Source organism: Notechis scutatus, chromosome 1 (genome assembly GCF_049901735.1).
Source record: "Notechis scutatus isolate UNSWTSFEM ecotype Mainland chromosome 1, rNotScu1.2, whole genome shotgun sequence".
Lineage (NCBI taxonomy): Eukaryota > Metazoa > Chordata > Lepidosauria > Squamata > Elapidae > Notechis > Notechis scutatus.
Window position 1 is genome coordinate 104,551,303 of NC_142009.1, and position 15,364 is coordinate 104,566,666.

Here is a 15,364-nt window from a genome sequence, read left to right on the forward strand (position 1 = left end):
TCCCTATCCCTGCCTAGGATCCACCTAAGCTCTGCTGGGCCTGTCCACTGTTGGAAGTTGGAGGTCCCCTCCCTTCTATCTCTGCTGTTTTTAAAATGAGTCATAATCTCCCAGGCTGGCTCTGGAAAGGGGAGTGTGACTCTTTTTTGAGTTTTGCCCATCTGGGTTTTAGGTGTGGCAGCTGTCTCTCCTTAATTACAACTGCCCATCCCATCAGATCTGGAAAGGAGAGGCATACTATGAATACCGTCAGTTAGGGAGCAACATTTGGCAGGTCCCAGGAGATGGGGCTTCTCTGCCCTGGCAGTTTATGGAACATCTTCTCCCCTGAAGCGAGACTGGCTGTGTTCCCACTGGTTTTCTTAAAATCCTTGAAACGTGGTGATGCCATCAGGCATGTGGACCCCAGGGGACCAGTGAGATACTGAGGTGGCTCCATTGCTATGATCATCTGCTGTTCTTTCTTAGCTTTGTGTTTTTTAAAGTTTATAACATAATAATAATTTCTTTTTTTTTAACATTTAATCTTCTTCTATGCCAACCAGAATCACTTTTTTGTGAGATGGGAGGCCACATAAATTTGAAAATGAAAATCATAAAAACCAATTTTATATTTCTTTTATTTTTAACAATCTTGATCTTTAGTCCCTTCAAATAATGTTGCTAGGACTTGATTTCCTTTCATCTTTTCTTTGTCTTGTCTCACAAAATTCTTCAAAACTTGAACAAGCCTCTTGTAAATTCAATATAGAAAAATTATCCAGGCCATTCTCTTAGTTTATTACTTGTATATCCTTCTTAATTATTAAGAAATGCATGTCCAATGTAACATCATTTTCTGTATCATTCTTGCTGTCTGTCATTTTAAAATCCATTTTCAACTCCATCTTGATCTTGTCAAGTAAAACTTGTTCCTCTTCCATAAGACCTTTTAAACACAATCTATTATTAGAATGCAGATACTCTTACAATTTAACTTCTGGGTCCATTGTTCAGAAATATCCTTCTTTAGATCCTTCTAGTTTCCAATTTTTAAAATCTTATCTTTTAAAAAAATCAACACAAGATTATTTTCCCATGGGAAGGATTCTTTATTATTAATTCCAAAATCTTGTTTCAAATTTATTTGGAACCTTAGTCTTTTTGTAACTTTCTAAAATCAAAGTTTTAATAACCCTTTTCTGTTTATACCAAAAAAATATTTTATAAGTGCTTAAACTTGTAGTTAAATCTTTTTTTTTGTTAAGGGTTTAATTGAAAGTCACCTAGTGCTGTAAAACTTGTGGATCCAAAAGTTCCTAATAGCTGAAAAGCAGTTAACAAATATATATATATATATATATATATATGAATATGATTAGAAAAGTAAGTATTGAATTTATTGTCATTTGAAAAATGCCAATTGTGGCTTAAGCAGGATGACTATTCCCTTGTCTTCCAGAGCTCTCGCCTGTAAATACAGTCTATACTTGTAGATTTATGTTCTGACTGTCCAGTGTTGTTTTCTATATCTTGTTTCCCTGCTCAAAATATCTGGCTATTGCTGGCTAATTTTAATTGGCTGATCTTGCCCCTCACATAAGTAAATTCATTTAATCATAATTCAGAATTTCTAATATGCAACCTTCATTTTTCAGGTTCTGCACACATGGTCAGTTGGGTGGTGGGGATGTTTATATAGCCTTTTGCAAGAATTCTCAGCTTCTTACATTCTTCCTCTGACATCAAGATGAGAAAAATCAACTTTACAAAAACATATTATGCACTGCATGTTGAATTGTATGCATACATAGTAGACATGCATCTGCTAACTGGGTTTGCTTAAATAAGTAACTTAAAGAGCAAACAATGAGCCAGTGGCTCTCAACCTTTTCTTCACCACGGACACTCTTTAAATATCTTTTTTGGCCATGGACCACCAAGACTTAATTCAAAATTTAAATCAAAACATTTCTTCAAGCCCTCAAGCACCCCTCCTCTAGGCAGATCACAGGTTGAGAACCACTACAATAAGTTAAATGCATAACATGTCCGAAAGGAAAGTTAATTCCATATTAGTAAAATTTACACACACCTCCACCAACTACTACAAAGAGCAGGGTAAAGAAATCTTGATATACAGAAACCGGAGGGCTATTTTCCCTTCTGTTGTGTAAAGCTGCAGAGTTTTCAAGAATTCTTGAAAAAGGAATTCAGTATTCTGTAAATAGTAGTTTAGGCTTGGAAGGAAGAAAGTAGTGAGAAAGAAACTCAAGTTTACCCCACCTTGATTCTTTTTAATATAAGAGGAAGGTGAAAGAATTTATATCAGGGTTTCAGGATTTTTAAACTACTTTCCAATTGTACTGATAGTGTCTGTTTCTTGACCAGGCCTACCTCAAATGTTGACATCTCTATCCAGTGAAATTCTGCCCGATTACTTTAAAATAAAGAAAGATACGTTTGTGGCACATGCTTAACCATTTTCCCCATCCCAAATAACAAGATGCAGTGGAAATCATACTAACTCAATTGTTATGATTCAGACAAGTAAAGGATCTTTAAATCCTCCTGGGGAATGTTCAGTCTGGGCTTAGATTCCTTATGTTGAAATTAGTGTGCCTCAAAATGGTTCAGTTTACATAGATTGTTCCTGTTTGTTGGGACCATTCAGGATCAGTATATACATACAAATATACATGGTATTCAGCTTTGTTCAGGTATTTTCCCACGTCATTATAGTTGTGCTTTTAAAGTTGTACTTAGATGAACACAAAAATGCAGTAAAAAAGCTGGAACACACTTCCTCACTAGTCCAACACATGAAAGGCACAGGTCACAGCATCGACTTCAATGGCACCAAAACCCTAGCCACTATAGAAAACCCCAGCTACAGAATTATCAGAGAAGCCATAGAGATTGAAAAAAGACCTAAAGCATGAATAGAAGAGATGACTCCACCATACTGTCAATTATCTGGAAGCCTGCACTCTCAAACAAAAAAATCTCCACACCACAAGCCAGCCAAACACCTGGGCACAAACAGACCACCCTGATACCTCCAGCTCAAACACACCCCAACCAGGCACCCAGATGAAACCTAGCTTCCTAATAAATGATAGCCGTCCGTTTACTCGGAGCCAAGCTGCACTAAAAGCCTCCAATACAGGAAACACAATGTTGCCAGCCAATCAAGACAAAAAAAAAAAAGCTACAAAACAGACAGAAGATATTAGAAACACCAATCAAGCAGAACACAGCAAACTCCAAGACCAATAAACACAGACCAAGATTCCCAACCAATCAGGATGAAGAAAAAACCATTCTGGCACAGCGCAGGCTAGCACCAAATTTAAAACAGAAACGGCTGTGAAAGTCTGACAGACGAACACAATACAGAAGCCTGATGATGGCAGATGAGATTCTGCCGAAACGTTGCTACAACTTTAAAAGCACAACTATAATGACGTGGGAAAATACCCGAACAAAGCTGAATACCATACATATAAATACCTGCGAAAACTTAAGAAAACAAATACAAATATACAGTATATACATCAAATCAATTGACTTATCTAAAGTGTTTTCTCTTCCACACTAAGTAAATATTACAAGATGAATAGTCACCATTACAAAGTTTTGTCCAAAGAAATGATTGAATCTTGAAGAGGTCTTTTCTTTAAAAAAGACATATTGTAGAGGTAAGAAGGATAGCCAATTTCCATTTCCCTGGAGCATTTTCCTCAATGGCAAGTGCATATCTGTAAATTACGTTCAATATTTGCACTAACTTTGTGAGATAGGCGAAATCTTATTACTCCCATTTTGAGGCCAAAGAAGAACGAGATATAGAGGCTTATCCACCTATGTTAACTTTCCCCAACCCAACCTTGTTCAGATTTAATTCCAATTTCCATAATCCTCAGTCAGCATTCTTGTGGGGTAGGAATTATGGGAGTTGAACCAATATGCTTAGAAGAAACAGTCAAAAAAACAGGCTGAAAAACTCAGTTTATATTTATTGGAGATATTATGAAATGCAAGGACTTAAGTATGCCACCAGGACATTTGAGTGAAAAAGAGCTATAGGAGATAGAAAAACTGCAGGGAAGTATTAATGTTCTTGTGTCTTTATACTCTTAAGAACTTTCTAAAAACTCTCATTTTCTAATGGCAGGTGCTGTGGAGCTTCCAGCATATGCCATTGCCTGCCTGGGAATGGAAAAAATAGGGCGAAGGAACACCCTGATCCCATTCCTCATCACAAGTGCAGTGATCTGTGGGATAGTGATGCTCATACCTCAGGTGAGTAACTCACACCAAGATCCTATAGGAACACATTTGATGTATTTAATTTGCACTGCTTTATTAGGTTTCCCACATTGAGCCAAAGGTATCTTGACTTGAAGGTATCTGTTGACTTGAAGTGAATTAATATTCCTTTGTCAGTGTAATGTTCCTATGAACATGTTTACAGGGACCTTAAAAATGTAATTGCAAAATCTTGCAAGAGCATTGAAATTGGCAAACAAATAGTTCTTATGATGGCTGATGGCTTATGATGATGGCTTTTATTATTTTAGTTTTGCTAGCTTACAGAGTTTAAATTCAACATTCTCCCAGGATAGTCACTAATAAATCTTATTTCGGGTTGGGAATTTGGTCGAATAAAACTGTCTTTAAGGATTTCTTCTAAAAAGAACGGGCGGGGGGAGACTTTACAGATTTCTGGAGTTCTGAAATATGGGGTTTATATACAGAAAACTGGAATTGAATAAAGGAAACCTGATTCTTGTCAATTGTGAATTGGATGAACAACATGGATTCTTTGTGTTTAGAAATCTTACCTGAATTCTGGTACACAGGGATAAAGCTAAATGTGAGTTCTCTTTCCACATGCTTTACAAATTGTCTTTCTTCTTAATAGGATTTCAATACTCTGAGTATATCAGCAAATATGGCTGGAAAATTTGCAATAGGAATTGCATTTGGCCTTATCTACTTGTATACGGCAGAACTCTATCCAACAGTTGTACGGTGAGTTTTTTCCCTCTCTTTACAGCTAGTGTTAACAGTATTAATATGTCACTTTAGTATTTTATGGAAAATATTTTCTGTTGCAACAGTAGCCTCATAATTTGGACAATTCAAGTGAACAATGCCATTTTTGGTATTGTAGGTCTCTTGCTGTTGGAAGTGGGAGCATGATGTGCCGAGCTGGTAGCGTGGTTGCACCTTTTTGTGTCTATCTGTCAAGTGTTTGGATCTTCTTCCCACAGGTAAGTGCCATATCTAAGAGCAACACCCAACTAAAATGAACAACAACATTCTTTAGAAGTCTGGGTCTGGGAACTACCAGCTGCTAAATTGATTTATCCTTCACTTGAAGTCTGTGCTAATATGTACGGTACTTTTTTTTCTCACTGTTTTGTCTGCCCTAACCTTTATTTTTAGAGAGATAATTCTAGCTAGGATATAGTACAAGGCTTAGACATGCAATTCCACTGTAAACATGATTTGATGATTTGAAGTCTATGCATCTTAGAGTTGACAAGTTTGAAAAACATTGCTGTTGTATAGACCAAGGGTGTCAAACTCCAGGCCTGGGGCCCAGATCTGGCCCATGGGGTTGCCCTGGAAATAGTGAAGGACTGGACCACGGTCCTCTGCCAGTGAAAATGTGACCTTCCCGAGCTCTGTTTTTGCTTGCAGAGGGTTGCAGGAGGCTGTCCCAGCCAAAAACGGAGCTCCGGACCCCATTTTCTCTGGCAGAGCACTCAGGCCACAGGTGCCCCCAACACAAATGATGTCAAGCTGGACGTGCCACCCTGGCCATGCTCATCCCAGCCCCTGAGGTCAAACACAACCCTGATGTGGCCCTCAGTGAAATCAAGTTTGACACCCCTGGTATAGACCCATCATATCTTTGCATTGAGGGGAGAATGTATTACTGATCATAACATGGATTATACTGGTGTGCTTTCAGCCATAGGACAAAGGTACCAGTGCCCACTTGTAGAATTAACTTTAACAGAGATTAGGCAGGCCTCCAGCATGATGCATTTTTGCTGGAAATTTAATTCTTTATTTACCTTCCCTTGATTTTACTAGCTGCCCCACCTTTGGTAATTTATTTTAACATTGCTAGTTTAATCAGCTTTTGCTTTGTCTTACTTATGATTGAATTGGTATAATTATTGCCATTTTACTGAAACACAATATGAACAATTTGAAAAAGCTATATTATGATCATATTTTTAAACAACTGTTTCTAGGGCCACAAAAATCCCAAATAAATAAAGCAATGCAGGAAGAACATTAAAAAGGTTAAAGCAGAAAACTGTGATTTAGACATTGCTATTGGAGCTGATGCCGATGGCTCTTTGTGACAGTTTAAGAGCAAATTAAAATACTTCCTTTTAGCCAAATATTTAAGAAAAACATTCAAAAGTTTCTTCAGCTGGGCTTTAATGGTTTGTATTGGATGAACAGGTAGTCCTAGACTTATAACCATTTGTTGACCAACTGTCCAAAGTTACAGTGGCATTGAAAAAAGTTAATGGGCCTTACACTTTCTACCTTTGTAGGATATTGTTGATCACAAATTTGGGCACTAGGCAACTGGCATGTATTTATGATGTTTGCAGCATTCCGGGATCATGTGATCTCCATTATGACCTTCCCAGCCAGTTTTGACATGCAAAGTCAATAGGGGAAGCAACTTAATGTGATCACACGATTTACAAATGCAGTGATTCACTTCACAATTGTGGCAAAAAAGGTTGCAAAATCAGGGAAGATTCACTTAACTTGCCTTGCTTAGCAATGGAAATACTGGCTCCCATTCTGGTTGTACATCAAGGATTACCTGTATAAAAGCCACCTAGACTTGTTCATGCGATTCTAGATATCAATGTTCCAAACGTATAGCGGCAGCAATGGGTGCATTTCAGTGGTATAGAATTCTATTGCATTATCTCTCTTTCAAGCTAATATTCTCATTTGAATGCTGTTTTTTTTTCTTTTAGCTGATCGTTGGAATCATGGCCTTCTTGAGCGGTGTGTTAACACTGATGCTGCCAGAAACACTTGGAAAACCATTGACAAACACGTGGGCAGAAGCTGCAGAACTAGATGACCAGGTCACCAATAAAAGCCATTCAGAAAAAACTATTCCAGCACAAAATGATTCAACGCTGGAGAAAATGGAAATGCTAAACCAAGGAGCACGGGGCACTGATTGATAAAACCATCCCTTTGGTTTTAGCCAGCTTGTGTAGTTTTATCTGCAACATCTTAACATGGTATCATGTAACTGGAACATTTTCTTGCTTTCTCAAGAAGGGAGACATATAATCTAATTCCTTGTTCGGGATGCTTTTCTGAATCATCTAGCTAGTAACTGGAGTAATGTGAATTTTAATTTTTGAGACACACACAGAGAAAAGGTTCTCTTTCAGAGTTCCTGTTACTTTTTCTGCCTGCTTATTTTGAAAACCTGTCTCAGAATTCCTTGTATCAGCAACAACCAGCACCAGAAGACACAAAGTAGAAACTCATGATTTCAGGAAGAAGTATGGCAGTGCAGGAACACTCACATTGTGTTGCAGTGGTTTCTCTGTACATGGAAGATGCAGTTGTATTTTCTATGATTTTGTCTCCTTACTTAGCAATGTCATCAGTTAAGGAAAAGAAACAGGCATTCTATAACTTTCATGCACCCTGTCCTAGGTATCAGCATTGTGCAGATGGAAGAAAATACTGTTTCTTGATGTAGTTTTAGTACAGTCGGAAGAACACAACTGAAATCAGATTGTATTAAAAATAACACTCTTCAAAATGTCTAATAACTTGCACAGTCTAGGAAATGTTTATATATGTCAATTCTTATTACAAAATTGAACACCTCAGCAAATTTGGGGGGGAAGGAGCCTAGGAACATTTTGAAGAAAATATGCAGAGATTGTCAAGAAAACCAAGAACAAATGGAAATATAATAAATAAGAGAAGTGGAAAACAACATATGTAGAAGGGGAAAAACCAAGAAAGTCCAGTTGCCTTTTTAACAGCACCTTTGGAACAACCAGGACCTGGATGATTGAGAATTTCCATAGATATACATAAATGGGGGAAAAAACACCTTTGTGAGGTTAGGCTCCAGGTACTCCATCAGGACCCTTATACACTGCTCAAAAAAATAAAGGGAACACTTAAACAACACAATGTAACTCCAAGTCAATCACACTTCTGTGAAATCAAACTGTCCACTTAGGTAGCAACACTGATTGACAATCAATTTCACATGCTGTTGTGCAAATGGAATAGACAACAGGTGGAAAGAATAGGCAGTTAGCAAGACATCCCCAATAAAGGAGTGGTCCTGCAGGTGGTGACCACAGACCACTTCTCAGTTCCTATGCTTTCTGGCTGATGGTTTGGTGCTTTCACTCTAGTGGTAGCATGAGATGGAGTCTACAACCCACACAAGTGGCTCAGGTAGTGCAGCTCATCCAGGATGGCACATCAATGCGAGCTGTGGCAAGAAGGTTTGCTGTGTCAGCGTAGTGTCCAGAGCATGGAGGCGCTACCAGGAGACATGCCAGTATATCAGGAGACGTGGAGGAGGCTGTAGGAGGGCAACAACCCAGCATCAGGACCGCTACCTCCTTTGTGCAAGGAGGGACAGGAGGAGCACTGCCAGAGCCCTGCAAAATGACCCCCAGCGGGCCACAAATGTGCATGTGGCTGCTCAAACGGTCAGAAACAGACTCCATGAGGGTGGTATGAGGGCCCGACATCCACAGGTGGGGGTTGTGCTTACAGCCCAACACCGTGCAGGATGTTTGGCATTTTCCAGAGAACACCAAGATTGGCAAATTTGCCACTGGTGCCCTGTGCTCTTCACTGATGAAAGAAGGTTCACACTGAGCACATGTGACAAATGTAACAGGGTCTGGAGATGCTGTGGAGAACATTCTGCTGCCTGCAACATCCTCCAGCATGACCGGTTTGGCAGTGGATCAGTAATGGTGTGGGGTGGCATTTCTTTAGGGGACCGCACAGCCCTCCATGTGCTCGCCAGAGGTAGCCTGACTGCCATTAGGTACCGAGATGAGATCCTCAGACCCCTTGTGAGACCATATGCTGGTGCGGTTGGCCCTGGGTTCCTCCTAATGCAAGACAATGCTAGACCTCATGTGGCTGGAGTGTGTCAGCAGTTCCTGCAAGACGAAGGCATTGATGCTATGGACTGGCCTGCCCGTTCCCCAGACCTGAATCCAATTGAGCACATCTGGTACATCATGTCTCGCTTTGTCTACCAACGCCACATTGCACCACAGACTGTCCAGGAGTTGTGGGATGCTTTAGTCCAGGTGTGGGAGGAGATCCCTCAGGAGACCATCCACCACCTCATCAGGAGATGCCCAGGCATTGTAGGGAAGTCATACAGGCACGTGGAGGCCACACACACTACTGAGCCTCATTTTGACTTGTTTTAAGGACATTACATCAACGTTGGATCAGCCTGTAGTGTTTTTTTCCAGTTTAATTTTGAGTGTAACTCCAAATCCAGACCTCCATGGGTTGCTAAATTTGATTTCCATTGATAATTTTTGTGTGATTTTGTTGTCAGCACATTCAACTATGTAATGAACAAAGTATTTAATGAGAATATTTCATTCATTCAGATCTAGGATGTCTTATTTTTGTGTTCCCTTTATTTTTTTGAGCAATGTACTTTGTTCCATGAGTGATGTTGCATGACCATTGCATGTATTCTGATACATCATATTGATTCTGAGCAAAGCCCTTTGATGATTCTTGAGGGCTTTGCTAATTTAGTTCATTATCTTATTCCTTCTGGAAGGGAAACAGAGACTAATGGGTAAAACCAGCCTTTAAAACAGCACTTTCTCTCCTGCCATCCACCCTCCATCAGCTTCTCCAGAATGAGTCAATACTTTCTATCCCTACCCTCACACTCCTGGTTTTTGTGTAAGTCCATGTTTGGTGCTCTTGAAAATGGAGATACATATGTGTGGGTTTTCATGCCTCTAAAAGCAAACCCACTTTCAATGTGGAACCAAGGCTCCCATTACAAGTGCATGGAGGCAACAGGAAAAGATCTAATGAAACCAATACATTAAAGCGCTCTATTAATAAAAAGTATGTACATTATGTTCAGCATCTACTCCAGTTTTTAATAATGTACACTGGCAATACTATAAAGCTAGTCTTTGACTTACAACCATTTGTCTTGTGACCATTTGAAGTTACAATGGCACTGAAAAATGTGATTTATGGTCGTTTTTCACACTTACGATCATTGCAGTATCCCCACGGTCACATGATCAGAATTTGGATTCTTGGCAACTGGCATGTACGTATGACAGTTGCAGTGTCTTGGGGGGGGTCATATGATCACCTTTTCAGGCTTTCTGACAAACACAGTAAATGGGGAAGCCAAATTCCACTTAACAACTGTGTTATTAAGTTAACAACTGCAGTGATTCACTTAACGACTATGGAAAGGTCATAAAATGAGGGAAATCACTTAACAACTCTCTTCTTTAGCAACAGAAATTTTGGGTTCAGTTGTGGTTGTAAGTCGAGAACTACCTTATATGTAATTAGATTGATTAAATAGTGTACATAAAATGTACCAGACATTTTTCCAGTGGATTCTTACATAGTTTGAGCTAAAGTTACTAATGCTTTTATATCAATGTTTTTTAAATTCAAGAAAGAGAATGTCAAGTTCATTGTCAATGCTAGTGCTGGCTAACAATCACAAGATGATAAGAACCACGTGCAGGAGATTTTTCTACTGTCTTGCAATGATCTGGATACAGCAGCCCCAGTTTACACATGCCAAAACATAAGATTAAATGCAGTTTCCATCACTTCAATTTCAGTCTCTTTCTATTCCTGCTTTCCTTTATTTTCTTATCCTGATGAGAAATTCTGGAGGTCTCAAAACCTTTCAGTCTTTCAGTTGGCCCCATAAATACACTGCTCTATTATACATTTTGAAATTCTTGATGGCTATCACAGTTGCCTGTATTCAACAGTCCAAGCGTAGAACAGTTGCAATTGCTCTGGGTTCACTCATTTCACTGAACCATAATCCACTCATATTTTAACTTCTGGTATTCTGCAAGCTCAGATCTATCAATTTCGGAAGTATTAATCCAAGTATTAGACCTAGCTCTACTTAATTGTTGGATAGGGTGTACTGCCAGGAAATGAAGATGGAATGGGATTTAAAAATGTGCAAAAACTCATGGAGGAGGGGTGACAAAAGGGAACCTCTACTTTTCTATTCTAAGTTGTATGGAATTCACTTCCGTACAGGTAAAAACAATTGTAAAGTCACCTTCAAACTGTACTCAATTCCCAGTAAGAAACCTACATAACACCGATTCTACGCTTGGATTAGTTTAGTGACTACACTCCCATATCATATTAAACCATGGTTTGATTCACCCTGATTTAATGAATGAACTACATTTGACTAAGTTTATAAAATTGTATAACTATAGGGGAGCCTAGAAGAAGATGTCCTCTACCCTAAACCCCTCTCTAGGATAAGAATTCTTGAGCCGTCTCAGGTTGTCCTTTGTTTGAAAACCCCATGATGGAATACCCATAACTTCAGAAGGCAGGGTATTCCGCTCTTTAAGAGCTATTATGATCAGCAAATTACTCTTTATTTTGGGATTGGACCTTTCTCTATAAAGAATTGGTTTCTGTAAGGCATTACAGAGAATAAATGCATGACTTCTTGTGATGGCTCTTCAAGTATTAAAAGACTGCTATGATGTCTCCCCTTTTGTCTTCTCTTCTTAAAGCTTAGATATATTTAATTCTTTTAATATTATTTCATGGAGTTTAATCTCCAAGGATTTCACTATATTTGATGCTCTTCTCTACACTCTCCAGTTTCTCAGCAGTTTGCTTGTTTGGGGAAATCAAAACCCAACCTAGTATTCCAATTGCTGTCTGACCAATGCTGTCTTAAGCAGAATGATCACTTCCATGATCTTGACATTATACCGTACCTCTGTACCAGCCTCCACTTCTGTAGCCCAAAACTACATTGGCTCCTTTGGCAGCTGCAGCCTTGTGCTTACCTTGTGGTTTTTCAGAACACCCAGAACCTTCTCACAACCTCTGCCAAGCCAAGGTACCAACTTAGCATCTCACAATTCTCATCACTGGATAGAGCTTTGCTAAACAGAACTACTTATCTTTGAACCTTCAGCCTGTTTTGTTAAATTAACAATTTTCCTCACCTCCTTTGTGTCATCTGCAGATTTGCCAAGACTCCCATTTGTGCCCTCATCTATGTCAGTTGTAAATATTTTTATTTATTTATTTATTTATTTATTTATTTATTTATTTATTATTTATTTGATTTGCCAATTGTTTACAAGATAATAAGTATAAGTGTATACATAGTTGTGAATACATGAAATGGGTACATATAAGAAAAATAAAAGAAGAATAAGAGAAACAATAGGACAGGGACGGTAGGCACGTTGGTGCGCTTATGCACGTCCCCTACAGACCTCTTAGGAAAGGGGTGAGGTCAATAGTAGACAGTCTAAGGTTAAAGTTTTTGGGGTTTGGGGAAGAAACTACAGAGTCGGGTAGAGTATTCCAGACATTGACCACTCTATTGCTGAAGTCGTATTTCCTGCAATCAAGTTTGGTGCGGTTAACTTTGAGTTTGTATCTATTGTGTGCTCTTGTGTTGTTATGGTTGAAGCTGAAGTATTCATTGACAGGTAGGACACTGCAATGTATGATTTTATATACCATGCTTAAATCAGACCGAAGACGGCGTAATTCAAGGTTTTCTAGTTCTAGAATTTCAAGTCTGGTGGCATAAGGTATTCTACAACGAGTAGAGGAGTGGAGAACTCTTCTTGTGAAATATTTCTGGACTTTCTCAATTGTGCTAATATCAGATACGTAATGTGGGTTCCAGACTGATGAACTGTATTCGAGTATTGTCTAGCAAATGTTTTGTATGCTCTGGTTAGTAGTGTGATATTACCAGAGAAAAAGCTACGTAGGATTAGGTTAACAACTCTTAATGCCTTTTTGGCTATGTAGTTGCAGTGGGCTCTAGCGCACTATATATGCTGAAGAGCAAGGCAGAGCTAGCAGAACTATCTTTCATGCAATATGCTCCAAGGGGTCTTCAAACTTGACAGCTTTAAGATTTGTGGACTTCAATTCCCAGAATTCCTCCTCCAGTCATGTTGGCTCAGGAATTCTGGGAGTTGAAGTCCACAAGTCTTAAACTTGCCAAGTTTGAAGACCCTTGTGCTAATCCATAACCAAATCACATGGAATGTTCACATGTTACCTGTGGTTGTTTTTTTTTTGCTACTATTGTGCCCGTACAATTTAGCCGTGCTGATTATAAAGACTGTAGCAAAGCAACCCATTCAAATACTTTCCCCTATGTCTCCAAATAGCAGTCCCAGGGCTGCCGCCTCAAAAAGAAATTCCTCCGAAAGTCGCATCTTTCACAAGACTTTTCCAACGCGCACGCGCGAGCGACCAAAAAAAAAAAAAAAGGAGCAGAAGACGTCTTTTCTCCCACTCCGTCCAATCAGAATCTAGTAGAGTTGGCTAATCATGATAACTCCGCCCACTGGAGTCATGTTTTCCGGTGTTGAGCTTGGATCCGCCTGATTCTCTGATACGCAACGCTTCTGTGCGAAAGCCGCACTTGTCAGAAAACATCAGGTTTCTTCTGCGAATAAGAAAGGTATTTCTGTCCTCCCTCTCCCTTCCCCATGTAATACGTGTGGTTCTTGAAAGCTTTACGTCGATAGTGCACTCAGTCAATTCTTGCAAATGCAGGCTTGTACATGAAACGTACGTTAAGTTGTACTTTACAGCAACATAAGTTTTCTTTTTTGCACCCGTGGAGAAATTGCTCTTCCCTGATATTGATCAAGCCATCAATAGGTCTTTTTTTTTAATTTTCCTTGTTTTAACTAACTTTGGAAGAACGATATTTTGAAACACACACACACACACACACTTGATTCTTGAAAACTGATGGTTTGTCATTAACATTTATGAAATAAGCTTAGTGACTGGTATTTATTGATACACTCCTGACAGCATGTTTTGGGGGAAAATATATTCTCATATTCGTTCTGTGATTTTTCTTAATTTACTGAAGCAATGGCATGTCCAGAGCTACTGACCTTTTGCACTAAAAATAAGCAAAGTGTCCAGTGACTCCTTAATAGTTAGCATCTTTTTTTTTTTTATAGCATATGCTTTTATAGAACCCACCTGTTTGGTAAATCTCTAAGAAAGCTTTATGTGCCATAAACGCTCAGCAAAAATGCTATGCAGTTATCTAGGAACAGGAGCTACTCCTTGGAAATGGGGCTTATTTTTGAGTAAGCAAAAGTCAAATTCAAAATCCATAAGGAAGGAAATGCTTTTATTAGCCTAACTGAACTTTTATTCACAAGATCTAGTTATCACAAGTCTCTGACTTCAACCAAGATGGTGAGGAAGCCATGAAAAGTATAAAAAAGAGAGATAGCCTCAATATTGCTCTGACAGGTTCTTTTTTAAAAAAGAAACCTCCAAAGAGAGTTTGTGGCCTTGTTTGAGGTTGCATGTACTGTTCCCCTGTATTTCTGTGTGGCTTTCTTACATTGAGCAGCTGATCTGATTCACTTCTGGCTTGACAAATCTACTGTTTAATTTATGGGACACTCACATTTGGGAATGGACAGTTTTTCATTGGCAAGAGTTTTCTGTCCTCTTGGCTTGCCTCCTTCCCACCTTTCCCATACACTTTTAGTTGGAGATAGAGAGGAGAATGCCTTGTAATCTTATTCTCTTTTGCCTCCTTGCAAGGAAAAAAAAGTTTTGTTAAGAACACCAAAGGAGGTACTTTCCCAAGAGGGGTGGGATTGGCTGACTGGAGTGCTGCTTTTTGTACTAGTTTTATACAAATACTTTTTGTATTAGTCAGCTGTTTGAGGTCAAAGATTTCACTTGTCAGTCATGGAGTAGTCATAGACATATGATCCAGCCTTTAAAGCCCTTACTAAATGCAGATTATTGTTTTGGAGTTAAGTTATCATTCACCATATAACACTGCCAAGAAAAGATTGCATTGCAGAAAATAAATTTACAAGCAAGCTTTCTGCCCTACTTGAGTTGCTGTACTTTTTTACAAAATTTACAAAACAACAGTGACCACCACCAACCAGGTAATATTCTGCAAAAGTAAAGCACCAGTTCCCTTCATCTTTGTCTTCATTTCCATGAAAGCCACTGGATTCCATAAGCATCTTTAGAAAATAACATTGACAAGTATCTGGAACCCAGTTTT

The 15,364-nt window shown here is 38.9% G+C and overlaps 2 protein-coding genes across 8 annotated transcripts in view; both read left to right on the top strand.

The window, feature by feature from the left end:
- SLC22A16 (solute carrier family 22 member 16) overlaps positions 1 to 8,195 on the top strand; it is a 35,328-nt gene extending 27,133 nt beyond the window's left edge. Inside the window, exons 5-8 of one of the 2 annotated variants that reach the window (XM_026666672.2) lie at positions 4,157 to 4,284; positions 4,907 to 5,016; positions 5,159 to 5,258; positions 7,008 to 7,823. In XM_026666672.2, the coding sequence (XP_026522457.1) occupies positions 4,157 to 4,284; positions 4,907 to 5,016; positions 5,159 to 5,258; positions 7,008 to 7,223 (554 nt within the window). In that variant the 3' untranslated portion in view covers positions 7,224 to 7,823. Of the gene's footprint in view, positions 1 to 4,156; positions 4,285 to 4,906; positions 5,017 to 5,158; positions 5,259 to 7,007 lie in introns of both variants that reach the window. The other variant, XM_087942308.1, reaches the window with a different exon arrangement.
- A 5,451-nt stretch (positions 8,196 to 13,646) lies between these two features.
- DDO (D-aspartate oxidase) overlaps positions 13,647 to 15,364 on the top strand; it is a 29,797-nt gene continuing 28,079 nt past the window's right edge. For 2 of the 6 annotated variants that reach the window (XM_026666667.2, XM_026666668.2), the window contains exon 1: positions 13,647 to 13,765. The gene's annotated coding sequence lies outside the window, so the exon portion shown is untranslated. Of the gene's footprint in view, positions 13,766 to 13,855; positions 13,876 to 15,364 lie in introns of those variants that run through there. The other 4 variants (XM_087942338.1, XM_087942355.1, XM_087942323.1 and 1 more) reach the window with 3 other exon arrangements.